The sequence below is a fragment of the Oncorhynchus gorbuscha genome, linkage group LG09 (genome assembly GCF_021184085.1).
Source record: "Oncorhynchus gorbuscha isolate QuinsamMale2020 ecotype Even-year linkage group LG09, OgorEven_v1.0, whole genome shotgun sequence".
NCBI classification, from domain to species: Eukaryota; Metazoa; Chordata; class Actinopteri; order Salmoniformes; family Salmonidae; genus Oncorhynchus; species Oncorhynchus gorbuscha.
Window position 1 is genome coordinate 41394214 of NC_060181.1, and position 27323 is coordinate 41421536.

At 44.9% G+C, this 27323-nt stretch overlaps 1 protein-coding gene and 1 pseudogene across 2 annotated transcripts in view; one reads left to right on the forward strand and one right to left on the reverse strand.

Moving 5' to 3' along the window:
* The first annotated feature begins 10360 nt into the window (after nucleotides 1-10360).
* LOC124043054 lies at nucleotides 10361-11683 on the forward strand (annotated as a pseudogene).
* A 1212-nt stretch (nucleotides 11684-12895) lies between these two features.
* Nucleotides 12896-27323, reverse strand: part of LOC124043635 (exostosin-1c) — a 103641-nt gene continuing 89213 nt past the window's right edge. Inside the window, exons 2-11 of one of the 2 annotated variants that reach the window (XM_046362422.1) lie at nucleotides 23134-23227; nucleotides 20716-20823; nucleotides 18136-18255; nucleotides 16746-16878; nucleotides 16079-16197; nucleotides 15857-15952; nucleotides 15335-15421; nucleotides 15084-15244; nucleotides 14507-14732; nucleotides 12896-13590 (exon numbers count right to left, since the gene is read on the reverse strand). In XM_046362422.1, coding sequence (XP_046218378.1) covers nucleotides 13402-13590; nucleotides 14507-14732; nucleotides 15084-15244; nucleotides 15335-15421; nucleotides 15857-15952; nucleotides 16079-16197; nucleotides 16746-16878; nucleotides 18136-18255; nucleotides 20716-20823; nucleotides 23134-23227 — 1333 coding nt within the window. In that variant the 3' untranslated portion in view covers nucleotides 12896-13401. The remainder of the gene's footprint in view (nucleotides 13591-14506; nucleotides 14733-15083; nucleotides 15245-15334; nucleotides 15422-15856; nucleotides 15953-16078; nucleotides 16198-16745; nucleotides 16879-18135; nucleotides 18256-20715; nucleotides 20824-23133; nucleotides 23228-27323) is intronic. The other variant, XM_046362423.1, reaches the window with a different exon arrangement.

Below are 27323 nucleotides of genomic sequence, written 5' to 3' on the forward strand. Positions count from 1 at the left end.
ACTTCCGCCGAAGTTGGCTCCCCTGCCTGTTCGGGCGGTGCTCGGCGGTCGTCGTCATCGTCCTACTAGCCACTACCGATCCCTTTTTCGTTTGTCTGTTGGTTTTGTCTTATTAGTTTCACCTGTGTGTATTTTAGTTTAATTAGCGTCCTCATATTTAGCAGGTTGTCCCGCCCTTGTTTTGTGTGGGATTGTTTTTGTATTCCTGTTATTTGGTGGTGTTCATGAGTTTTATTCTCCGGATTATTTTGGTCCTGCATTGGATTATTCACCCTGTGTATTGGGTTGACCGTTGTTTTGTGCGATGGAGAATAAACTGTCTGATAACTGAAACCTGCTCTCTGCGCCTGATTCCACCCACCTTAGTAATTCCTGACAGTTATTTTGTTCTAATAAATTAACATGGACACTTACCACGCTGCATATTGGTCCGATCGCTCTAAAACAAAGACATAAATCAAAGAACTAATATCAGAACGTGACAACGAGTGGTAATATATAATTCACAAGTGATATCGTTACCCTTCAGACTATTCTTGATTTAATCTTGTCTTTACATATACTAAATAATATGAGTGAAATCTGTTTTGATTTAGAGTGGACCATTATCATGCACCTGTCTGGAAACGGGGCCAGCGGGAGAAAATGCATGCCATCTGTGCACTTAAATAGTGAGTGGAGCAACAGTCTAAGCCACTGCAGTGCTTGAGGCATCACTACAGATCTGGGTTCGATCCATTGCTTTGCCGCTGCAGGCCTCAACCGGGAGACCCATGAGGCAACGCACAATTGGCCCAGCGTCTTTCCGGTTAGGGGAGGGTTTGGCCGGCCGGGATGTCCTTGTCCCATCACGCTCTAGCGACTCCTGTGGTGGGCCGATCGCATGCACTCTGACACGGTCACCAGGTGTACAGTGTTTTCTGGTGAGGCTGGCTTCCGAGTTAAGCGAGCAGTGTGTCAAGCAGCAGTGCGGCTTGGCGGGGTTGTGTTTCGGAGGACGCATGGCTCTTCTGAGTCTGTGGGGAGTTGCAGCGATCTGTAACTACCACTAGTATTATAATTGTAATTAGTGAACGGAGAACGCTTTTCCATTTCCATGCCAGACATGTAGGCTATACTCCTGTTTACAAGATAAGCAATGTGCTTAATATCAGGAAAGTTGAGAAATAAATATAGTAGGCCTAGCCCATAGAAAGCTGATGAGATCCTCCTCTTTTTAATAGAGGCCTATAGAAATGTCGCTCAACATGAGCTCATGGGCTCATGTTAAATGTTTTATTAGATTTTCGATTACATTTGCATTGATGTCAGAGTGACTAGAGGGACAATAGAGTGCTGAGTACCAGGCAGTTAGCAAGTATTGTAGGCTACTAATGACCAGCAGCAGCATCAGAGCTTGGAGAAGGCTAATTACTGTGACTAAAGCAATTTGCTGGTGGTTCCATCTTGTGGTTTGTTGTTTTTGTATTTTAAATTGGTTTTGGTAAACAATGTTTGTTAGGTCTCAAAACAACCTTGTTGAATCTCTGATATTGACTCTGAAAGACTCTGCAATATAGTTACAGGCTGGTAGCTAGGTACATGTGCAGGTAAATGTAATATAAAACCTAGTCTAACACCTGTTTAACACCATAAATATGCATGTAGCCTGCAACACAGTCAAGAGATATGTCTCGTTAGAAATAGGTATAGATAGCTACTTAGCTAGTTTGCAACAAAAAAGATTTAATACAATTTAATCTGATTGCGATACACACAAGTTCTATTCACAAAACGATCTGCTGGCAATTGTTTAGCTAACACTAGCTAGCTAACACTAGCTAGCTAACACTAACTAGCTAACACTAGCTAGCTAGCTACAAATAACTAGATGGGTGAGGATGCAAAAAATGTAAACAAATCATTAGGCGCAATGAGAGTAGAGCTACTGAGTTCAGAAGTCTCACACAAATATACCCATATATGGCATTGCATTGGCAGCCATATTGGAATTCTGAGTTGGATGACCGTATCAAATCGATTTTTTCCCAGTTGGAGCTCGTTTTCCGAGATCCCAGTCGTTTGGAACACGGCAAGTGTGTTGACTCTAAACACATTTAAATTAGTTTAAAAAAACAAAGAAATGTATGTTTTTATTTCACTACCTAACTTGCTTCATAGTATTTCATTCATTATTTAGCAAGCCAACGTTAACTAACCTAGCTAGCTATGTAACAGTATGGCTAACAAACAATCATTCACTCAACTTGGTTTATTTTGCTAATTCAACGCTATCCATATCTAGACAGAATTCCTGATTTTCTTTGTTTTTTAACTGTAATTTACACAAGTAAACGCTAAATCCGACTTTGAGAAACACAAGTAATTGTACAAAGGCGTCTTCTGGAGAGTTTTAAGAGACCCAACTCTCAGTCAGAACATTAACACTCATCGCTAGCAGTACATTATGGAAGCATAATGACCTCATCTTTCAGATCAGCACATAGCCGTGGGAAGTAGGGGTGCTGAGCACCCCCCTGAAAAATCTGAAAAATACATTGTCAGTAACAATGCAAAACATGTCCATATTACACCAGCTACGAGTTATGGAAAACACTAGTTTACAGGATATTACAGTGAACTTTGACCTAATGTAATTACATGTTAACTTAGTAAAATTGAATGCTAAACATTTTGTCACGTCTGGCGCTATTAGATCCATTGTCACTAACATTGCAAAGCGTAACATGTCCATATTATGCTAGCTGAAAGATGGCTACTTCTTTCAAGATAACTACTTCAGTCAGAATATTGTTTTCGAACAATTTGCCCGCTAAAGTACATGTCAATATAGTTGTCACCTTCAGTCTCATTTTGTGTTTAAACACAAAGAGTTGCTTAATCAAGGTAACATTAACACCTCTCCTCTTTCGTTGGCACTGTTTCCATTTCTCCACTGGGAGCCTGTGTGTTTGGAGTAAAAACATTTCAATAAATGAGTGGCCACTTCACGTGGTAGACCTCCAATTCCATGAAATAGAGTGACCTGCTGAAACCTAACGTAATTAATGTGGTGGCAGTTCCATGAAACAGAGTGACTTGCTGAAATCTAACATAATTACTGTGGTGGCAGTTCCATGAAACAGAGTGACCTGCTGAAATCTAAGTAATTACTGTGGTGGCAGTTCCATGAAACAGAGTGACTTGCTGAAATCTAAGTAATTACTGTGGTGGCAGTTCCATGAAACAGAGTGACTTGCTGAAATCTAACATAATTACTGTGGTGGCAGTTCCATGAAACAGAGTGTCTTGCTGAAATCTAACATAATTACTGTGGTGGCAGTTCCATGAAACAGAGTGACCTGCTGAAATCTAACATACTTACTGTGGTGGCAGTTCCATGAAATAGAGTGACCTGCTGAAACCTAACGTACTTACTGTGGTGGCAGTTTGAGGTTGTAGGGTGTGTTTTAGTTGTAGACATGGGCCCCAGTGATACTGGTAGATAAACGTTTGAATGCCGCAGAATATCTGAACGTCGTTGCCAATCAGATCAGACGATGAAGTTCAGATATTCTGTTGCATAAGGCTAGGCGTCCCGCTGGCGGGGCAACTTCCGGGGGAATCTGGAGGGCGCGCAATTCAAATAAATAATCAAACAAATGATGGATATTAAACATCTAAGTACATACAAGTGCCGTGACGTTGTATTAGTAAATGTGACGACTGTTGCTCATCGAATGATTAAAGGTTTCTAATTGCGTGATTAAATGAATCGAGCAATTATTACCTCATTAACCTGGGGCACCATGGGAAAAATAGTTTTATTGAGTTTCTATTTCCCAAACCAACTCAAAGAATATCAGAATATCGATTTTACAACAGTCGCTAATTAATCAGTTTCCTCTACAATCTCATTCTGAACGTCGCATAATCCGGGAAACTGCACGGACCCGGGTCCCACCAATGAGTTCGTACCACACCAATCTTAGTTGATTATTTATTTACTAGAAAGCCAAAATGATGATAAAAAGATATACATACACAAAACACAGTCTATGCTATTAGTTAGAACTTAGTATAACGGGCCAACACACTATGGCGCGTGTCACCCAAAATGGGGATTTAAAAGAGAGAGAAAAAGAGAAAGTACACAAGATAAATATACAGTACATTTGGATGCATTTGTCAGCTATGCTTATTTTAACCCTAGCCTTGCCCCAAGCTGCCGCTCTTATGGGTCAGAATATAATGATGTAATTACGTGTGGGAGGTCTCAGATGGGAAGCTCCGCGTGGGTCGTTTAGGCTTCTCAATGACGCACTTCTCCGGCGCAACTCTCTGGTTGTCCTCATGATGTCAGTGTCCTTTTGGCTTCTGTTTCCTCGCCCTTGTTCTGGAAGGGCTCTTCTGAGGACAGACAGCTCTGTAGCGCAGAGCTCACAGCGTAGGAATGAAACAGTGTAGATACCACGATTCCATGGCGAGTGGAGGCTAGATGGTCCGGCTTGAATTCACCCGCTTAGACACAGCTACTCATCCGTAGCTTGGATAGAAAAAAAGATTTCTTTGTTTTCAACCTTGTGTTGCGTTTTGGGTTTGTTGACTTTTTAGACCTTGGCTGCGGCTTGGGTCACTTTGTCTGATATGTTCATTCTTATCTCACAGGTCTTATACCCTCGGGTCAGAAGCGGGCGTAACCGCCTTTAGGGCAATTCTCTGTGTAACGGCTGTCTTCCTCCTCCTCTGACGAGGAGGTGTAGGAAGGATCGGAGGACCAATGCGCAGCGTGGTACGTGTTCATGCTCTTTATTAAAACAATCGAACACTGAAACAAAACAATAAACGACACGTGAAATAACCAACCGAAACTGTTCCGTGTGGAACACACAGACACAGAAAATAAACACCCACGAAACACAAGTGGGAAAAGGCTACCTAAGTATGATTCTCAATCAGAGACAATTAACGACACCTACCTCTGATTGAGAACCATACCAGGCCAAACGCAAATACAACATAGAAAACTGAACATAGACCACCCACCCAACTCACGCCCTGACCATACAAAAACAAAGACATAGCAAAAGAACTAAGGTCAGAACATGACAGTACAACCCCCCCCCCCAAAGGTGCGGACTCCGGCCGCAAAAGCTGAACCTATAGGGGAGGCTCTGTGTGGGTGTTAAGAGCGGCGACACACGCCGCCGACCTCGGACTGGGGACCCAAGCCATGGGTCCCGACTGGACGGGAGATTCCGGCAGCACCGGACAGGCGGGAGACTCCGGCAGCGCCGGCGTGATGGGCGACTCTGGCAGCTCAGGACAGACGGGCGACTCTGGCAGCTCAGGACAGATGGGCAACTCTGGCAGCTCAGGACAGACGGGAGACTCTGGCAGCTCAGGACAGACGGGAGACTCTGGCAGCTCAGGACCGAGGGGAGACTCTGGCAGCTCAGGACAGACGGGCGACTCTGGCAGCTCAGGACAGACAGGCGACTCTGGCAGCTCAGGACAGACGGGCGAATCTGGCAAGCTCAGGACAGATGGGCGAATCTGGCAGCTCAGGACAGACGGGCGACTCTGGCAGCTCAGGACAGACGGGAGCACCTATAGGGAGGAGACGGAGAGACAGCCTGGTGCGGGGGGCTGCCACCGGAGGGCTGGTGTGTGGAGGCGGCACCGGATAGACCGGACCGTGGAAGCGCACTGCAGGTCTCGAGCACCGAGCCTGCCCAACCCTACCTGGCTGAATGCTCCCCGTAGCCAGGCCAGTGTGGCGTGGTGGAATAGTCCGCACTGGGCTGTGCTGGCGAACCGGGGACACCATGCGTAAGGCTGGTGCCATGTCCCCTGGCCCGAGGAGACGCACTGGAGACCAGATGCGCTGAGTCGGCTTCATGGCACCTGGCTCGATGCCCACTCTAGCCCAGCCGATACGAGGCTCTGCTATGTTCTGCACCGGGCTATGAGTGTGCGCCTCACGGCATAACACGGTGCCTGCCCGGTCCCTCTCTCTCCACGGTAAGCACGGGGAGTTGGCGCAGGTCTCCTACCTGACTTCGCCACGCCATTTTTGGGGCTGCCTCCTCATACCACCGCCTCTCGGATTTCCTGCCTCCAGCTCAGCCTTGGGGCGGCGATATTCTCCAGCCTGTGCCCAGGGTCCCTTACCGTTCAGAATCTCCTCCCATGTCCAGGAGTCCTGATTGATTTGGAAATTTTCCACACAAAGTACAATATATAAACATCAAATATATCCTAGGAAAGCTCTTACAGTTACAATGTTTTCGTAATAACGTCATCTATTAACTTTTAATAACAAAACAAAAATGACATACATTTCCATATTCCATCTATCGTCATGACCACCATTGTGGCTGACGGAAAGCATTGTTCCAAAGTCCCTTTATTTCATGTTTAATGTTCTGAGGTTGGTTCTCCATAGTAACAGGACAATGGAATGTTGTCTGTGGCCTAAGATTTACCAAGGGTGTGAGGGGTCATAAAACCACCACATCTTCAGACCCCTAGATCTCTCCTCCTCTGTTGGGGTGAGAGATAATCTGTAGGGTTATGATCTCCTGTAACCTGACCTGATCAGGACAGTCATGACACAAGTGTCTTATATCGGTTAAAAGCTTACATTCTTGTTAATCTATCTGCACTGTCCGATTTACAGTAGACTTTACAGCTAAAGCATGCCATGCAATTGTTTGAGGACGGCGCCCCATATCAAAATACTTTTCCACAGGCACTGTTTTCATAAATTCACAAATAGCGATTAAATATTCACTTACTTTTTAAAAATGTTCCTCTGATTTGTCATCCAAAGGGTCCCAGATATACCATGTAGTGTTGTTTTGTTAGATAAAATCCTTCTTTGTACCCCAAAAAGTCTGTTTTGTTGGCGCCCACGATTTGAGTAATCCACTCATTCCACATGCCAAGATAAGAATCTGAAAATGTACCCCTAAACTTTGTTTCAACAAGTCAAAATACGTTTCTATTTAATCCTCTGATACCCTAAAATGTAATTAAACTATAATATTAAATAAGGAAAGAAGTATGTTCAATAGGAAAATGATATTAGCAGCTGCGTATCCTCTTCGTCGAATTTCCAAGTCTGTGTCCCTATAGTAAAACTCATATTTCTTACTAGTTTTGGAAGAAACAAGCCTGAAACCTTGAACAAAGACTACTGACGCCCAGCGGAAGCCTTAGGAATTGCATACTGGGAGCTAGATTGAATTATTTCCCTATATGTTCCAATGGAAGAGCATGGTCTCTCAAAAACAATATCTGGTTGGTTTTTCTTCAGATGTTCTCCTACCATATCTATTGTGTTATAGTCTCCTACATTATTTTAACATTTCTACTAACGTCAGAGTGTTTTCTTTCCAATGTTCCATTATATGCATATCCTGGCATCAGGGCCTGAGCAACATGCAGTTTACTTTGGGCATGTCAGTTAGGCGGAAATTGAGTAAAATAGACCCTAGCCTTTGTTGTTTTACTATACTGAACATAAATATAAACGGAACATGCAACAATTTCAACGATTTTACTGAGTTACAGTTCATATAAGGAAATGAGTAACTTGAAAAAAAAAGTATTCTGCTCTAATCTATGGATTTCACATGACTGGGCAGAGGAGCAGCCATGGGTGGGCCTGGGAGGGCATGGTCTCACCTAGCTGGGAGCCAGGCCCAGCCAATCAGAATGAATTTTTCCCCACAAAAGGGACTTTATTACAGACAGAAATAATCCTCAGTGGAGGTCCTGGGCTGGCGCGTGGTCTGCGGTTGTGAGGCTGGTTGGACGTACTGCCAAATTCTCTAAAAAGACATTGGAGGTGGTTTATGGTAGAAAAATGAACAATCAGGTCCCTGGCAACAGCTCTGGTGGACATTCCTGCAGTCAGCATGCCAATTGCACGCTCCCTCAACATCTGTAGAATTGTGTTGTGTGACAAAACTGCTCATGGCCTTTTGTTGTCCCCAGGAGAAGGTGCACCTGTGTAATGATCATGCTGTTTAATCAGCTTCTTGATATGCCACCTTTCAGGTGGATGGATTATCTTGGCAAAGGACAAATGCTCACAAACAGGGAAGTAAACAAATTTGTGCACCAAATTTGAGAGAAATATTAGTTTTTTGTGTGCATATGGAACATTTCTGGGATCTTTTATTTCAGCTCATGAAACATGTTACCAAGACTTTACATGTTGCATTTTATACATTTGTTCAGTATAGTATCTTTGGTCCCTATTTGTGCCATAAAAACACATTTCAAATAATTATATAAAAACATTACAGTTATGTCAACATATATATGTTTATTATTGTTGTGAAAGAATAAAAACAAATCTTAAAATTGACTAGATAAATGCCTTATTTCACAAATACGTTACAACGTGTGTTTTCATCTACGACTCAGGTACGCTATACGCAATGAAAACTCTGTGTTATTTTTGAGGGGCCCTTGTATTCTCTCTGAAGAGCTGTGTGTGTTTCCTGGTATGCCATTACAGTCATCCAGGCTTGTAAAACGCCTTGGAAGATAGATGGTGCTTCAGGTCCCACTGGCTCTTCTCCGTCACTCCTTGGACCCTGTTGTCAGTTGTTAAAGTTGACCTTCCACGGAGTTGCATTATTCTCCAGAGAACACATACAGCCACGAGAGAGGACTCTCTCTTTTCTGCCATGGCAATAATTTAACACATTGGCCACTATGTGTTCAACATCCACTGAAGTAGATGATAAGCTTAATAGATAGTAGTTGCTGTGGTTACCAAACTGAAGCTAACAGACTTGCTAGTTTAGCTAAACAAACCATCAGTCCAAGCTTGCTATTATGAAAATCATATTCAACAATACCAATTTTGTTTTCAATTTGACTTTTGCTTTCAAAAGCAGCTCAAACAATGCATGTAAAAATGAACTAGCCATTGAATTCTATCTCGCAAATATACCGTGCGTTATAGTGAAATAATGCAGGCTCTAGAATGCCCTTCAAGCCAATCAAAAAGGATTATTCAACAATGCCATGCTATAATAAAGCAATAAGTCTCGATGAGGTGTGGCATCCGACACAACACGGAGTGCCGAGACACAGCCCTTGGCCTCGGTATATTGGCCATATATCACAAATCCTGGGGTGCCTTATTGCTATTATAAACTGGTTACCAATGTAACTAGAGGAATAAATATACATGTTTTGTCATCCCCGTGGTACAGTATACTGTCTGATATACCACGGCTGTCAGCCAATCAGCATTCAGGGCTCGAACCACCCAGTTTATAATATAGAATAACCATATAGAATTACACACTTGTGTGTAAACAAAAGAACGCCACAAACATGTCACTGACAAAAGACTGTCGGCTGCCACTGTTAAAATCGGTTAAAATGGTAAGTCTATATTTTACATTTGTGAGATTATTTTAATGTGATATGAAAGTAGAAGGATATATGTTTCTAGAACCGTACCGCAATTGACAATCGATTCGTGTTTAGATGGACTATTTGGCTATAAGGAGTAACGTTAGGTTCCATTAGTCCATTATTGGGGTAGCTAGCATAACAAGGGCGCTGTTGTTATTATTTACATTTTAGTAATTTAGACACTCTTATCCTTATACAGTAGTAAGTGCATAGACTTATACTTTTTCGTACTGGTCCCCCGTGGGAATCGAACCCACAACCCTGGTGTTGCAGGCACCATTATCTACCAACTGAGCCACACGAGTATAAATGCCTCTCCAAATATCTTTAGCTTGGTTTAACAAATCTTTGGTTAGTTAAGTAAGCAGTATTACTTTGATTTTCATGTTTGATAAAAGCTTCTTGTGCGAGTCCTCCAGAGTGGCGCAGCAGTCTAATACATTTACATTTAAGTCATTTAGCAGACGCTCTTATCCAGAGCGACTTACAGGCGTCACTACATACCCGGGTTTGATCCCAGGCTGTATCACAACCTGCCATGATTAGGAGTCCTGTAGGCTTGCTCACAATTGCCCCGGTTAGGGGAGGGTTTGGCCCGGGGGGGGGGCTTTAATAAGCTCATCGCGTCTTAGCAACTCTTTGTGGCGGTTCGGGCGCCTGCTGGCTGACTTCGGTTGTCAGGTGAATAGTGTTTCCTCCGACACATTGGTGCGGCTGGCTTCCGGGTTAAGCGGGCGGGTGTTAAGAAGCGTGGTTTGGCTGGTCATGTTTCGGAGGACGCATTACTCAACCTTTGCCTCCCGAGCCCATTGGGGAGTTGCAGCGATGAGACAAGATCGAAACAGGGGGTAAAATACACAAAAAAAAAGAGTGCTTACCTGTGCCACACCCCCTCTTGCCCTTTGACCTCCCCTTTTCTCTCCCTAGATCCGATATGGCTACACCCTTACTTCAGAAGGGGCTTGGTCTGGCTGGGATACTCCCCCAGCAGCAGCAGTACCACCTGCCCCTAGGTGCCGTCTCAGGCCCCATCCAGCTCCCTATGCCCCCTCAGAGAGCCCTGAGAGAGATCCCCCATGTTACTCTGTCGCATCAGCGAGGAGACCGTCCAGGACGTCATCACACTCACTATGGAAGATCTTCCAGATCACAAGAGCCACACAGGTAATATAATAGCGTGTTCACCAAAGGACGGACACATCAATTATATACATGATGCTTTCATATGATCTGTATTAATCCTTGTCACATTTAAATGTCTGCTGTTAAATTGACCACCATATCTGTCTTGAGTGTGGGGGGGGGGGGTTCATTAAAGAATGATGTACTGAGTTGTGCTGTCTGTCGGTCTCATCAAGCGTTTCCCCATAGAGATTCAATATACAGTAATACTGTTTATACAATATAGTATTTAGCCTCATTCTGTGGTTGTCCCCCCTGTCTGTCAGCTGCCTAACGGGGTGACCCAGAGCCAGGCTGTGTATCAGGACCGCTTCGGGAAACTCCAGGAGCACCTCCATCCGCTGGCCCTGCTCCTCCGCAAGCTCCGCCTCCTCTATGAGCTCTGTGTGGAGATGACCTCTGACCTGCAGGAAGAACTCCCAGAGGTAGGGCTCAATTCAATTTTGGTCTATGTACAGCATCCCTCCATTACCCTTTCACTCCATTAACCCTGTCCAAGCTGTACTGGGCTGGCGTGGTTATGCATTCACCATAGTTGCTGGAACCATGCTGGAATGGATCATGTCAAAATAAAATATCCTAGCCAGTACAGTACGATTCGGGTCAGCCCTCTAGTGTGAATCAAGCACAGGTTTGTCTTTCTGTCTATACACAAGCTCTATCTGTTTTTCTGTCTATGTCACATTTGACAATATTACTTGTTGTGCAGTTGTTTTGACGTGTGTCAGTGACGTGAGGAACTTAGTGTATAACGCATCTTCTTTCCAGCTGGTGCCATATGTAGGAGAGGAGAGGAGCCCTGTGAGAGTGGAGCCCTGCAGTCCAGCTGTAAACCCGGAGAGACAAGAAGTGCTGGAGGTTTGTGACAAGTCCACTCCCCCTCTATGTCACTGATTTCAATATTGTTTGTGGAATGAAAACCAACAGCTAGCACATTTCATTGATTCTAATTGGGTTCTGTGTGTCTTGGTCCCACCCACAGGAGGTAAGGCAGAAGAACTAGGATATTAAGATTCTGGACCAGATGAGGAACTTGCTATGGGACGTCAATGCCTTGCTGACACTCAGGAAATAACATCACAGATGACCTCAACCCCTCCCGCCAACCCTCTCTCACTGCACTTCACAATGCCCTCCCACTAGGGGCCATGAGTTTTTCCTGACCCAGAAAACTCTAGGCCCTAGTACTTCCAACCATTGTTGTTCTGGTGTGAGATAGATCACCCAAAACTTCTACCTTTAGAGCGTGGTGCTTTCAGAGACATTGAACGAACTGAGTTAACTTTTTAAAAGTTTTTGTTGAATTTTTTACCCCCTTTTCTCCCTAATTTCGCGGTATCCAATTGTTAGTTGCTACTATCTTGTCTCATCACTACAACTCCCGTACGGGCTCGGGAGAGACTAAGGTTGAAAGTCACGCGTACTCCGATACACAACCCAACCAAGCCGCACTGCTTCTTAACACAGTGCGCATCCAACCCGGAAGCCAGCCACACCAATGTGTCGGAGGAAAACACTGTGCACCTGGCAACCTTGGTTAGCGTGCACTGCGCCCTGCCCGCCACAGGAGTCGCTGGTGCGCGATGAGACAAGGATATCCCTACTGACCAAACCCTCCCTAATCCGGACGACGCTAGCCCAATTGTGCGTCGCCCCACGGACCTCCCTGTCACGGCCGGTTACGACAGAGCCTGGGAGCAAACCCAGAGACTCTGGTGGCACAGCTGGCGCTGCAGTACAGCGCCCTTAACCACTGCGCCACCCGGGAGGCCGAACTGAGTTAACTTATCTTTTTAACTACATATGTTTTCCTCAGCCTTTTTTGGGGGTGATAATCACTGACTCAGGACCAGCTAAATAAACTTGAATTCAGTGTTATGAAGTCCACTCAGTGAACAAGAGGCTGATCTAGTGTCAGTGCTTAACATCTACCCTTATTCTTCGTGTTCCAACACTAGTGAGTGTCACCTGTGACCTGAGTAGAAGACAATGGGATCTCATCGTAAATTAGCTCATGGCAGCTATTTATCTCAGGTGTGCGTGTCTTAGCATCATTAATGCGATTCACTTCCTGAGTGCTGGGCAACACACCTGTTTACCTTAAGGGTTGAGAACCTTGCATGCTGACTGCTGAGGAGTCCATTTTTGAACACTGCGCAGGATCTCGAAAGAAACCACAAGCAATAGGTGAGACTTTTCCCGCAAAATAAACACATTGTAAACACACTGATTTTGTGAGAAATGTTTGCTTTGCCTTTGATACCTTGGAGGGTTGGGTGAATGCAGTCGGAGTAATGCTTTGTGACGTGAAAAGGTCTACATGCGAGTTGAATACCACCAATTGCACTTGGGAAATGTTTTTATTGGTCTTACAGTTACGTGATGCGAAATGAATCAATTGCTTTACGACTGTCCCAACTCCCAGATGTACTGCAGAAATACACCGGCTGCAGTGCACTGCACCAGCAACTGTCCGTTTGGCGCCTTCCTTCGACGTGAAATACTGTCCGCCTCCATTCAGACTACAATGGGAGTGGTTGACATCTTCAACAAGTGTTCATTGTCCATTACCAACGGAGAACCAGTCACAAGAGACATAAGGCCTCCTCCATATATTCCTCCTCAAATAGCGCGCTGTCTCAGACCCCTGGAGGTGGAGTCTAGCTCTTGGCTTTAGGTCCCCTTTCTCCCTCGTTCGTCATCAGATCAGTCCACCAGGGTCTGTCTGTCTGTCTACATTTAACCGCCAGACCAGGCCTCCACACTGTATTCCTCTATCCGTCTGTTGGTCCGTCAGGCACGCTCCAGGTCCTTGTACTTCTTTCGCAGGACAGACACCTGGTCCTTGAAGAGCAGGGGGTCCAGGCGGAACTGGGAGTGGACCAGGGGCATGTATCCGAACCAGCTGGCGAAGCTGTTCACACACTCCTGCCTCTGGGCAAAGTGCTCCGGGTTGGCCCACGGAGCACTCATCTTCGTACCCTAGGAGGAGATTGGAAAAGAGGACATGGAAGAGAGAGAGAGAGAGAGAGAGAGAGAGAGAGAGAGAGAGAGAGAGAGAGAGAGAGAGAGAGAGAGAGAGAGAAAGAGGGAGAGTTTGAAACCAAGGTCGCCGTCGCACGCAAAATGGCACATCACATCAATGTACAGACGGGATGAACAAATGGAATTATGGTTCTGTATACCGTGGGAATGTATACCATAGATAATTACTGGCGGCGTCATAACTCAATCTTATCTATAGGCTGATAAAGATATGTGGCTGATGCGTATATTGCCGGTCAGAAAACTAGGGAACTGTTACAATTAGCATGGCTAGTCAATCTCACGTCGGACAGATAGGGTCGTTCAGTCTGATAGAGTAGGAAGGAATAACAGTCTGACAGTCTGATAGAGTAGGAAGGAATAACAGTCTGACAGTCTGATAGAGTAGGAAGGAATAACCTTGAGTCTGTGACGTACAGGCTGACATGCACTGTCTGTCTTTCTGGGACAATCTCATCTTCACTAAAATAGACTGGAGTAAAGGTATTGTCACGTTTTAAAGAGAGTTGTCATTCTTATCAGCAACTGTCAATTATTGGCAGCAGACATTTACAGGAAAGGGTTTTGTTGAGGCTGTTCAACGGGCTGACTTTCAGCCGAGGTCATCTGAACATAAAGGTTTGCTCTTGATTAGTATTGTGTGTTCTCGCTGCAATAACATTCAACTTCATTCTGTGCCTGAGAGCGCAGGAAAGGTGATGTAACTCTGTCTAACCCTCGTTAAAATGTGATTTAACTGTCTTTGTTTTGGACACCAATACAACTGGTCATGCTTTGATATCGAAAAGAAAGAAAAAAAAACTCATAATGAGCACTCATTGATCAGATTCACCATCTATGGGTGTGGCCTCACCTGTGGGCTGGGCAGCTCATTGGTCAGATTCACCGTTGATGGGTGTGGCCTCACCTGTGGGCTGGGAAGCTCCTTGTACTGTTTCCTCTGGGCCACTTTGATTGGCGGCAGGTGGGTGACGGCGGAAACCAGGAAGTTCATGAGGATGTCCTCACAGTTGGAGGTGCGGTCCACCAGCGCCCGCAGGGAAGGGGGCAGGTAGTGGGAGAACAGGTAGTGGTAGTACCTGATGGAGAGGAAATGGAAGGTTGAGAGACAGCAAAGGTGATGTAAATAGGTGATGTAGACAATGTATGTATCTACTTGTCAGATGTCGTCGGTTGGGGGTATTGATATTGAACTGTACACGAAGCATGGGGGTTATGGGTCCCCATGCAGTAGTCACAGCCCATAGACCATCTGTTGAATGTTCTTAGTTTGTTGACTAGGTTCTATTGTGGGTCAGTAGATCTACTGCTCAGCTCTACATGAGGTTGCAGCCATAGAAACAGAATGCATAGAAAGGGCTTGGAACCTCTAACCCTGGCAATTTGACCGGGTGACTTGAATGGGGAGGCCGATTCTATGGCTACAGCACCTGTGGTAGAAGGCTGCCCCTGTCAGAACGATGGAGTACTCGTTAGTCCACTTGGAGGTGTACCCCCACGCGTTCTTCACTGGGTCCCAGAAGTGACTCCTGGGGGGGTAGCCCACGATGCGCTCAGGAAAACTCATCCACACCAAGAAGGCAAAGTTCACCTGCGGGAAGAGTGAGTACAGTTAGATGGGTTAAGCGTGTGTCTGTGTGTGTTTTCTACCACAGTGTGTCGTTGCATAGGAAGGTCATACCTCACTGGTCAGCAGGACTGTATCTTCATCCAGACTCAGCACTGCCTCTGTCTCTATGGCCACGTTGGGCAGGAAACGACTGCTCGTCTGCAGAGAGAGAGAGAGAGAGAGAGAGAGAGAGAGAGAGAGAGAGAGAGAGAGAGAGAGAGAGAGAGAGAGAGAGAGAGAGAGAGAGAGAGAGAGAGAGAGAGAGAGAGAGAGAGAGAGAGAGAGAGAGAGAGAGAGAGAGAGAGAGAGAGAGAGAGAGAGAGAGAGAGAGAGATGGTCATTTCCATTCCTTGTTAAGTTTGCATGTGGTTGGTTTGTGCGTTGGGAGAATGAAGGAATGACAGGGGACACTGTCTGCTCCCCTGAGGTCTGGTATGGGGAGAGAGAGGACGAGTCAATGACAAGCAGTGACAAAGATTCACGGTCAGAGGGTGGTGGCAGAGAGCTAAACAGACAGAGAGAGGCAGACAGGAATGACAGTGTGTCATTTTGACACTCGTGGCCTGGATTTGGTGACTCGTCATTGTCACTCACCTTCCTCCTACCGTCTGTCACAGTGAGGGGGACAGGCATGGGGGGCCATTTACTCCTGGGGGGCAGTGGTTTCTCACTGTTCCACAGGATGATGATCTAGAGGGGGAGGGAATAGAGTGTGACACAGTAAGCATAAGGGTTATTAGGCTTAATGAAGCAATGTAGAGCAATCTGTTTGCTACCTATGACCTCTTATTCACCAACACGCTAAAACACACTCACCTGTGAACAGTATTTGGACTTGGAGACCACCTGGAGCAGCTTCATGATTGGCTGAGACTGGGAGACCAATGGGGAGACGGCATGGATGATGGCGGTGAACTCTTGACCTGGACTGACCCCTGCAGGAAGGAATGAGGAGAGAGGAGAAGGTAAAGAGAATAATTTCTACTTTTACAAGGGTGTAATTGCCGACCGCAATTAGGTGTGTTTTCTGATATTGGCCTCTCTTGATGTCAAGTTCTACCCATTGATGCTCGCTATTGGTCCGTAGCTGTATCATTGTAGGTAAGCCTAACCCTAACCCTTCTCCTACCCTTAACCTCAGTCTAATAACGTGTCACGCTAAATTCACCTAACCTGCCACGTAATTCACCTAACCTGCCACGTTACTTATCCTAACCTGCCAAGTTAGTTATCCCAACCGGCTATGTATCAGGGAAACAACACTTTTACGATCTACCTTGCACAGTACAGCGTTGCATATACAGTATGAAAGTAGTAACATATTACTGAAGCAGACAAATATTAGATAATTAAAAACTTTATGAAATGTCTATTTTTGTTTTATCAGAGGAGACCCTATAGAGGATATATGGATGAGCCAGTCTAGTGAGGTAGGTATGAACTAGTCAGAACCGGTCGAGTCCAGTTTGGTGTGGTTCCTTACCTAGGCTCAGGTAATAGAAGGGGAAGTGGGCCAGGTGTGTGGAGTACTCTGGCAGGACCAGTAGGCCCCCTGGCAGGGCGTTCCACATGTACTTATTTCTGGAGACGTGAGAGAAAACCCGGTCCTTAATTATCTGAGAGAGAGAGAGAGAGAGAGAGAGAGAGAGAGAGAGAGAGGGGGGGGGTAGAGAGAGAGGGGGAGGAGAGAAGAGAGAGGGGAGAGGAGAGAGAGAAGAGAGAGAGAGAGAGAGATAGAGAGAGGGGGATAGTGAGAGAGAGAGGAGAGAGAACGAGAGAGAGAGGGGGATAGAGAGAGAGAGAGGGGGGATAGAGAGAGGGGAGAGATTGAGAACGAGAGTGAGAGAGAGAGGGGGATAGAGAGAGGGGGATAGAGAGAGGGGGAGAGAGGGGAGAGAGAGGGGGAGATAGTGAGAGAGAGAGAAAGAGAGAGAGAGAGAGAGAGAGAGGGGGAGATAGTGAGAGAGAGAGAGAGAGAGAGAGAGAGAGAGAGAGAGAGAGAGAGAGAGAGAGAGAGAGAGAGAGAGAGAGAGAGAGGGAGATAGTGAGAGAGAAAGAGAGAGAGAGGGGGAGATAGTGAGAGAGAAAGAGAGAGAGCGAGAGGGGAGATAGTGAGAGAGAGAAGAGAGAGAGAGAGAGAGAGAGAGAGAGAGAGAGAGAGAGAGAGAGAGAGAGAGAGAGGGGGGGTAGAGAGAGGGGAGGGAGAGAGAACGAGAGAGAGCGAGAGAGGGGGAGATAGAGAGAGGGGAGAGAGAGAACAAGAGTGAGAGAGAGAGGGGGATAGAGAGAGGGGGAGAGAGAGAACGAGAGAGAGAGAGGGGGAGAGAGAGAGAGAGGGGGGAGATAGTGAGAGAGAAAGAGAGAAAGAGAGAGAGAGAGAGAGAGAGAGAGAGAGAGAGAGAGAGAGAGAGAGAGAGAGAGAGGGGAGAGAGAGAGATATGACAAGGTGAGTATTTAGGGGAGCTACGTATTTTAATCTGTTAGAACACCCTGAAGTACCCATATGTTCAAACCATAATTATCTATGATCATGTGGGCTGGCCAAGTGTGTGTGTGTAAAACTGAAGTAATCACCTCAAGAATACAAATGCAGTTATCTGTTGCTTAAGTACATGCACTTCCTCACTTTGACCAGCTGGCGTCAGTACAAGAACAAAACATCCAATCCAATCCCATACAATTGAACGTGAGGTGAATCCATCTCTCCCTCAGTTTCTGAGGCGTTCATTAGAGCACACCAGGTAGCAAAACATTTTTCAACAGAAAACTAAAAACAGGCATTTCTTATTGGACAAGGTCCAGATAGTCCTTCCCTGTTTCAGTACGTTTCCTCCCGTTTGGTGCCTAATGACCCTACACTCCTTATCAGCTACCTCCAGTGTGGTGAGGACTATCTTGTCCACGGAGGAGAAGTAGGCATCCCATAGCATCTGGGTCCGCTGCCTCAGAGCTAGGACTCGCTCATTTCCCACCGCATGCACTGTAGAGGGGACCTGGGAGAGAGAGGAGGAGGAGGAGAAGGGAGGGAGGTCGAGAGGGAGGGTGGAAGTTGAGAGCGAGGGGAGGAGAGAGAGAGGGAAGGTGGAAGGTGAGAGAGAGGATAGGAGGGTAGAGAGAGCGAGGGTGGAAGTTGAGAGCGAGGGAAGGAGGGAGAGAGGGAAGGTGGAAGGTGAGAGAGAGGATAGGAGGGTAGAGAGAGCGAGGGTGGAAGTTGAGAGCGAGGGAAGGAGGGAGAGAGGGAAGGTGGAACGTGAGAGAGAGGATAGGAGGGTAGAGAGAGCGAGGGTGGAAGTTGGGAGCGAGGGAAGGAGGGAGAGAGGGAAGGTGGAAGGTGAGAGAGAGGATAGGAGGGTAGAGAGAGCGAGGGTGGAAGTTGAGAGCGAGGGAAGGTGGAAGGTGAGAGAGAGGATAGGAGGGTAGAGAGAGCGAGGGTGGAAGTTGAGAGCGAGGGAAGGAGGGAGAGAGGGAAGGTGGAAGGTGAGAGAGAGGATAGGAGGGTAGAGAGAGCGAGGGTGGAAGTTGAGAGCGAGGGAAGGAGGGAGAGAGGGAAGTGGTGGAACGTGAGAGAGAGGATAGGAGGGTAGAGAGAGCGAGGGTGGAAGTTGAGAGCGAGGGAAGGAGGGAGAGAGGGAAGGTGGAAGGTGAGAGAGAGGATAGGAGGGTAGGAGAGAGCGAGGGTGGAAGTTGAGAGCGAGGGAAGGAGGGAGAGAGGGAAGGTGGAAGGTGAGAGAGAGGATAGGAGGGTAGAGAGAGCGAGGGTGGAAGTTGAGAGCGAGGGAAGGAGGGAGAGAGGGAAGGTGGAAGGTGAGAGAGAGGATAGGAGGGTAGAGAGAGCAAGGGCGAGAGATAAAGAAAAGGGAGGGAATAGCAGACAAGGTCAATCACATATTTAACAGGATAAAACCATCAGGATGAAATGTAGCTGTTTCCTACAGTATAATGCTCCATTTTTACCTGAAAGTTTGTAAACCCTTTGAACCACCGAAACAGCCTCTAACAGTTTATTTTCGACTCAACCCGCTCTGACAGTCAATAACCCGTACTATTGACGAAGACAGGTCTGACACTAGCTACATTATTTCATCCCAGCCAGAGGAAAATCCACTACAAAGGGTATTATTTTGTCAGAGGGAGAGCTAGGGTTCAGGACAGGTGCCCAGCAGCTATCCTAGCTCACCTAGCTGGGTCTATAGTGCAGACTACTTCCATCAGAGGTAGGACTCTTACTTCACACACGGTTTACATGAACCCAACATTTCAGGCTAGTTACGTGATGACACTACGCTGTACTGGAGGAAAATAAAGGGGGGGGTGGGGTCACGCCCTTGGCACCAAATGAAAATAGCCCACACTCACCCCGTTCACTCTCCTAAACTAAATACCATGAATGTGTCAGCTAGCTAGAGAAGGACTAAATATATACCCAGTTGACTCACCTAGCCTGTAAGTCTACAACTGGCGATTACTTTCGATAAAAACATCTGCTAAATGGCCATGTGATTTGATTATGATTAAATCAAGTTAGCCTAGCAGGGAAGTCTGCATCTTCTACAGTGATGTTTAAAGGCCAGTCGGGTAGCCGGTTGACTCCCCTAGAACCTAGTCTATAGCAGGTCTTCTAATGATTGGAATCTGAGGAAGCAAAGGGCCTCCCTCCTCCTTTCCTTTCCCGTCTCTCTCTCTCTCTCTCTCTCTCTCTCTCTCTCTCTCTCTCTCTCTCTCTCTCTCTCTCTCTCTCTCTCTCTCTCTCTCACTCTCTCTCACTCTCTCTCTCTTTCTCTCTCTCTCTCTCTCTCTCTCTCTCTCTCTCTCTCTCTCTCTCTCTCTCTCTCTCTCTCTCTCTCTCTCTCTCTCTCTCTCTCTCTCTCTCACATCTCTATTTCTGAACGAGAGATTCACCCCTCAATGATATCCTGTCTCTCTGATGTGCTTGGCCTCGTTCAACCTCCTGTCACCAGCTTTATTCCCTCAAAACTCAATTTCCACATCCCTAACCCCGGGGCGTGTGTGTGTGTATACTTGTGGGTGGTCAGAGTGTGTGAGGGAGAGGAAAGAGTGTGTGCGCGCGTGCGTACATGCGAGCGTGTGTGTGTGTGTGTGTGTGTGTGTGTGTGTGTGTGTGTGTGTGTGTGTGTGTGTGTGTGTGTGTGTGTGTGTGTGTGTGTGTGTGTGTGTGTGTGTGTGTGTGTGTGTGTGTGTGTGTGTGTGTGTGTGTGTGTGTGTGTGTGTGCACATTGCGGCCTAACGTTGTTTTGGGTCAAATCCATTTTGAATTTCAATTTCATAATTCGTCCTTTCCAAAAATGTTATTTTGTCTCTCAGTTCATTAGCTAGCTGGATGTCACGTTATTTCCTGTATCAACTGGGTTCAAACAGTATTGCTTCCAGGCCTGCTGGAAACGTGCGGTGCGTCGGTGCGGTGCGGTGGGTCGGTGCGGTGCATCGGGTGTTACCTGCAGTAGCAATCTCTCATCTCCCTCTATGACAGCCTGGTTCCACTGGATGACATCAGAGAAGGGCAGCTCCCAACCATTACTGAGCAACACTGGAATACATGCCGCCTAGACGGAGAGAGAGAGAGAGAGAGAGAGAGAGAGAGAGAGAGAGAGAGAGAGAGAGAGAGAGAGAGAGAGAGAAAGAGAGAGAGAGAGAGATAAAGAGAGAGAGAGAGAGATAAAGAGCGAGAGAGAGAGATAAAGAGCGAGAGAGAGAGAGATAAAGAGCGAGAGAGAGAGAGAGAGAGAGAGAGAGAGAGAGAGAGAGAGAGAGAGAGAGAGAGAGAGAGAAAGAGCGAGCGAGCGAGTGGAAACAGAAGGAGAAAGGCTGAGTCAGTGTGACAAGTGGACAAAGACAGGCAAACGGACAGGGTAATTGGTAATGCTATACTGTTGTCCATGTGCTCTGCATGTGGTAGACGTTCAGAAAAAAAAAATGTAGTCTAGATTTCCAGTCTCCGTCTCTGACACATAGCACCGTATACTAGCAGGTGGTACTTCAATAAGGCAGTCTAAGAAGATAATGAAATCAATGACGCAGTGTGTGTGTGAGACACTCTCTTGGGGAGGTTGCATGGGGCACAGCTACTATCTTGCCATTCCCAGGAGCCCTTTGTGGCCCTAGAGAGAAAGAGACAAAACTTCTGCTGCATCACTCACTCCTTCACACACACACACACCGATTTAACAAACTCCTAGTCTGCTAATTAAGTACACTCCACAGGGAGGATGGTGAGAGGGAGGGAGTAGGAGAGAAATGGGGAGAGGAGGGGGGATAACAGTTTGATGTTGCCATATCCCCTTGTTTACTGACAGCCGGGTTTTTGATGTTGTTGTACTTTTCTTTTTTCAGCTCTCTCCTTCTCTCTCTGCTGCGGTCCTGGCTGTTGGTTTTATTTCTTTTTCTAATTAAATCACAGGAGAGCAGCCAGAACCAGCTTCAGACTGATATCAGATGACTTCCCCCTCTGGCGGTCTGAAGCTTCACTAGTTGCCTCACCAGAGACTGGCCCTTACTCAGGCAGCCATGTAGACAACACTAAGATACACTAGGCTACGCTCCAGGTAACAGGGTTGAGGCCTCCAGAGTTGACGTGAAGCCTGGGGCTCGCCTGAGCCACTTCCCCAAAGATGGGGTGCTTTGAGGCGGACTGACTAATAAGTATTCCTCTGACTGCATCCCAGTGCTCAGCATGTGGGAATATGTGTGTTGTTGTTTTTTGGTTGTTTGCATTGGGAGATGAAGAGAGGAGCATCAGGGGTAGTGTGTGTGTGTGTGTGTGTGTGTGTGTGTGTGTGTGTGTGTGTGTGTGTGTGTGTGTGTGTGTGTGTGTGTGTGTGTGTGTGTGTGTGTGTGTGTGTGTGTGTGTGTGTGTGTGTGTGTGTGTGTGTGTGTGTGTGTGTGTGTGTGTGTGTCTGTCTGTGTGTGTGTCTGTGTGTATGTGTGTGTGTACTCAGGCATTTGTCCGTGTGTGTGTGCCCCCGCAGGAGTGTATGCACCGAGAGTTGGAACGCTGGCAGTAAGTTTCATACCACACGGGTAATTGCACATTCTTTTGTGGGCTTGGGCTGGCACAACGAGAAAAGGAGATCTTACAAATCTCAGACTGGCCTAAATGGAAAAGCAAAGGAGACAAGAGGAAGAGAGGGAAGAGAAACAGAGGGAGAAGGAGGGAGAGAGCGGGGGAGTGAGTGCGGAGGAGGAGTGAGTTAGCTGTGTGAGAGTGAGCTTCCCTGCCAAGCCCCGCGTTCAGTGGATTTGCCCATTCAGCTCAGATCAGCAGTGTGGCAGGCTGGCAACCCTATGGAAGCTTCCGGACCATTGAGAGACTCCGAGAGAGAGATGGGCAGGGAACACAAGAGTCTGTGAGGTTTATTGGTAGGTAAAAACCATGAAGACAGCTCCTTCGCCAAAACACCAACGTGGGTGGTAATTCCACACAGTCTGTCCAAGACCATTATTTCATGAACTACATGGTTTATTGAAGCAGAGTTTGATGAAAGGTAAACCCTTTCAATGTTATACTTTCCAAATATATATATATATTTTTTCTTATCGCAAATCAGTCAACACCATCCTAAGTGTTAACCTTAAATTGTACACGTTGGAACAGAACATAAGGATATTCATCCGATAGTTGGGCAGGGTGTGGCTATGACTGCTAATAGCTAACACGATCCACGTCAAATCCATCATCTTGATAGTTCAGAGGTGGATTCGTACTCGTAGCCTGGTCCCAGGAGTTGGTCATAGGAGTTGACAAGACAGCACAAGCAGGTTACATATCTCTGGGACCAGGCTAGCGTATTGGGTGCAGTATTTGGCATTCTTCTAGGACCATGCTAGTGCATTGTGATCCGTATTTGGCATCCTACCTGTAAAGACTCTAGGAAGCGAAAGGAGCCCAGGCGACGACCCCGGGGAACCAGGCAGAAGGTGGAGTTGTGGAGCAGCTCCTGATAATCAAACCTGGGAGAGAGAGAGAGAGAGAGAGAGAGAGAGAGAGAGAGAGAGAGAGAGAGAGAGAGAGAGAGAGAGAGAGAGAGAGAGAGAGAGAGAGAGAGAGAGAGAGAGAGAGAGAGAGAGAGAGAGAGAGAGAGAGAGAGAGAGAGAGAGAGAGAGAGAGAGAGAGAGAGAGAGAGAGAGAGAGAGAGAAAGAGAGAGAGAGAAAGAGAGAGAAATGGAGAGAGAGAGAAATGGAGAGAGAGAGAAATGGAGAGAGAGAAAGGAATGAGAGAGAGAGAGAGAGAGAGAGAGAGAGAGAGAGAGAGAGAGAGAGAGAGAGAGAGAGAGAGAGAGAGAGAGAGAGAGAGGAATGGAGAGTTGGTGTTGGAGGACAAAGAAATGTATCCTTTACTTTTACAAAGGCTCCGTTTTCGACCATGAAGGTAGCAGTTCTAGAGGCAAAAGACTATTATGTTCGGGTCAAAGGGGGTCTTATTGACATTAGGCTTCTGTAAAGATGCCTACACAACAGTGTGTCTGGGCACAATTCATGCTGGGGTTGGGACACAAGCCCACACTCAATATGGTTGGAATGACTGGACCTGTTATATAACAGAGTGCTGTGTTGCGTTAGAGAGCACAATAGGAAGACATAGCCGCGCCATTATATTGCCAATGACCGCTGCATGAACTAGATGACTGTGTTGTGAAGAAGAAAGGCAAAAGAAAACCCTCTCCATTGGTTAGACCCACACAGGGTCAGTGTCAGCTTCTGTAGTTTCCATTTCAAAAAGTACAGTCAGTCACACTGAAAGACATTCTAGCCAATCCAACTGTGTAACTGCAACATAACAGTGCCCATATTCTGTGTACACATTCCTCTCAGGACTTGGCATGAGGCTGTTGATAGACTGTTGGTAGAAAGCCATGCTAGAAAGCCATGCTAGAAAGTCACGCTAGAAAACCATGTTAGAAAGCTATGCTAGAAAACCATGTTAGAAAGCCATGCTAGAAAGCCATGCTAGAAAGCCATGCTAGAAAACCATGTTAGAAAGCCATGCTAGAAAGCCATGCTAGAAAGCCATGCTAGAAAGCCATGCTAGAAAACCATGTTAGAAAGCCATGCTAGAAAGCCATGCTAGAAAGCCATGTTAGAAAGCCATGTTAGAAAGCCATGCTAGAAAGCCATGCTAGAAAGCCATGTTAGAAAGCCATGTTAGAAAGCCATGCTAGAAAGCCATGCTAGAAAGCCATGCTAGAAAGCCATGCTAGAAAGCCATGCTAGAAAACCATGCTAGAAAGCCATGCTAGAAAGCCATGCTAGAAAGCCATGCTAGAAAACCATGCTAGAAAGCCATGCTAGAAAGCCATGCTAGAAAGCCATGTTAGAAAGGATCTGACACAAGTGGCAATATTGTCAACTAAGATGACCTGGTACATGAACTATTTATTTGTTTTTTTTCTTCATTTATTTAATATAGAAGTAAGGGTAAATGGTTTCTGTTAAGGTTAGTGGATTGTGGTTATAATTGCATTGGTGGTCAAAAAGTGCCATATTTTGTCCTCTCTGGTATAGGCAGATGGGGATGATAGCAGTGGAATGGAGTTCATGGCTTTTAATCAAATCCAGCTTTATTTGACGTGCATTATGACCATTTGACACGTTACAATGGGTTGCTTCATTCCAGCAACACATTTGCCCTCAATGTATGTTTACGCTTGTGGTCATTCTGGCATCTGATTGGATATCATTCCTACAGTGGTTTGGGTGTGAAAGGCCATGATTAGCTCAGGCACCAGCATTCCCTCTATTTGACGGTTGAGGTGAGTGTGGTTTTGTGTTGTTAAATTAAGAACTGGCATGGGGACAGTTTTGTTGTTATGTTTATAATAGAGAGGGTTAAGGCTGTGGGTAGAGATAACTGATCATAAATGAGTTGTTAAGGGTTTAAATGAACTGTTCAGGTTGTGATGGGGGTGGACAGAGCTGACCTGAAATCAGTGCATATCTGAGCAAAAGAAAGTCCCACAGAGCTACTAAAAGAGTCCTATGTTCCCAACTGTGTCAATTGAATGTATAGAGAACATTCTGTTGCAAAATGGGTACCATGCAACACCTAGTTGGGTCCTTCAAAGTTCTGTGCTAGGTAGGTCAGGTGACCTCCCCGATAGGGCTGGGACGATACCAGTATTGCGATACTCGTTATTATCGTGGCAAGGAAATGAAACATGAAGCGGTTTTTAACTTCTTTAGGAAAACAGCCCCAATTTTGGAAACAAACATCATTATATGTTGTCATCCAGTCACATTGATTTATTCTCCAAGCTACTGTATAAAAGACACAATATATTAGAACTATAGAACACAATATGTTAGAACTATAGAACACAATATGTTACAACTATAGAACACAATATGTTACAGCTATAGAACACAATATATTAGAACTATAGAACACAATATGTTAGAACTATAGAACACAATATGTTACAGCTATAGAACACAATATATTAGAACTATAGAACACAATATGTTAGAACTATAGAACACAATATGTTAGAACTATAGAACACAATATGTTAGAACTATAGAACACAATATGTTACAACTATAGAACACAATATGTTACAGCTATAGAACACAATATATTAGAACTATAGAACACAATATGTTAGAACTATAGAACACAATATGTTACAGCTATAGAACACAATATGTTAGAACTATAGAACACAATATGTTACAACTATAGAACACAATATGTTACAACTATAGAACACAATATGTTACAGCTATAGAAACAATATATAGAACACACAATATGTTAGAACTATAGAACACAATATGTTACAACTATAGAACACAATATGTTACAGCTATAGAACACAATATGTTACAACTATATAACACAATATGTTACAACTATAGAACACAATATGTTACAGCTATAGAACACAATATGTTACAGCTATATAACACAATATGTTACAACTATAGAACACAATATGTTACAGCTATAGAACACAATATGTTACAACTATAGAACACAAAATGTTATAACTATATAACACAATATGTTACAGCTATAGAACACAATATATTAGAACTATAGAACACAATATGTTACAACTATAGAACACAAAATGTTATAACTATAGAACACAATATGTTACAGCTATAGAACACAATATGTTACAGCTATAGAACACAATATGTTACAGCTATAGAACACAATATGTTACAACTATAGAACACAAAATGTTATAACTATAGAACACAATATGTTACAGCTATAGAACACAATATGTTACAGCTATAGAACACAATATGTTACAGCTATAGAACACAATATGTTACAACTATAGAACACTATATGTTAGAACTATAGAACACAATATGTTACAGCTATAGAACACAATATGTTACAACTATAGAACACTATATGTTAGAACTATATAACACAATATGTTACAACTATAGAACACAATATGTTACAACTATAGAACACAATATGTTACAGCTATAGAACACAATATGTTACAACTATAGAACACAAAATGTTATAACTATATAACACAATATGTTACAACTATAGAACACAAAATGTTATAACTATATAACACAATATGTTACAGCTATAGAACACAATATATTAGAACTATAGAACACAATATGTTACAACTATAGAACACAAAATGTTATAACTATAGAACACAATATGTTACAGCTATAGAAACAATATAGAACACAATATGTTACAGCTATAGAACACAATATGTTACAACTATAGAACACAATATGTTATAACTATAGAACACAATATGTTACAGCTATAGAACACAATATGTTACAGCTATAGAACACAATATGTTACAACTATAGAACACTATATGTTAGAACTATAGAACACAATATGTTACAACTATAGAACACAATATGTTACAACTATAGAACACAATATGTTACAACTATAGAACACAATATGTTACAGCTATAGAACAATATGTTACAACTATATAACACAATATGTTATAACTATAGAACACAATATGTTACAACTATAGAACACAATATGTTACAACTATATAACACAATATGTTATAACTATAGAACACAATA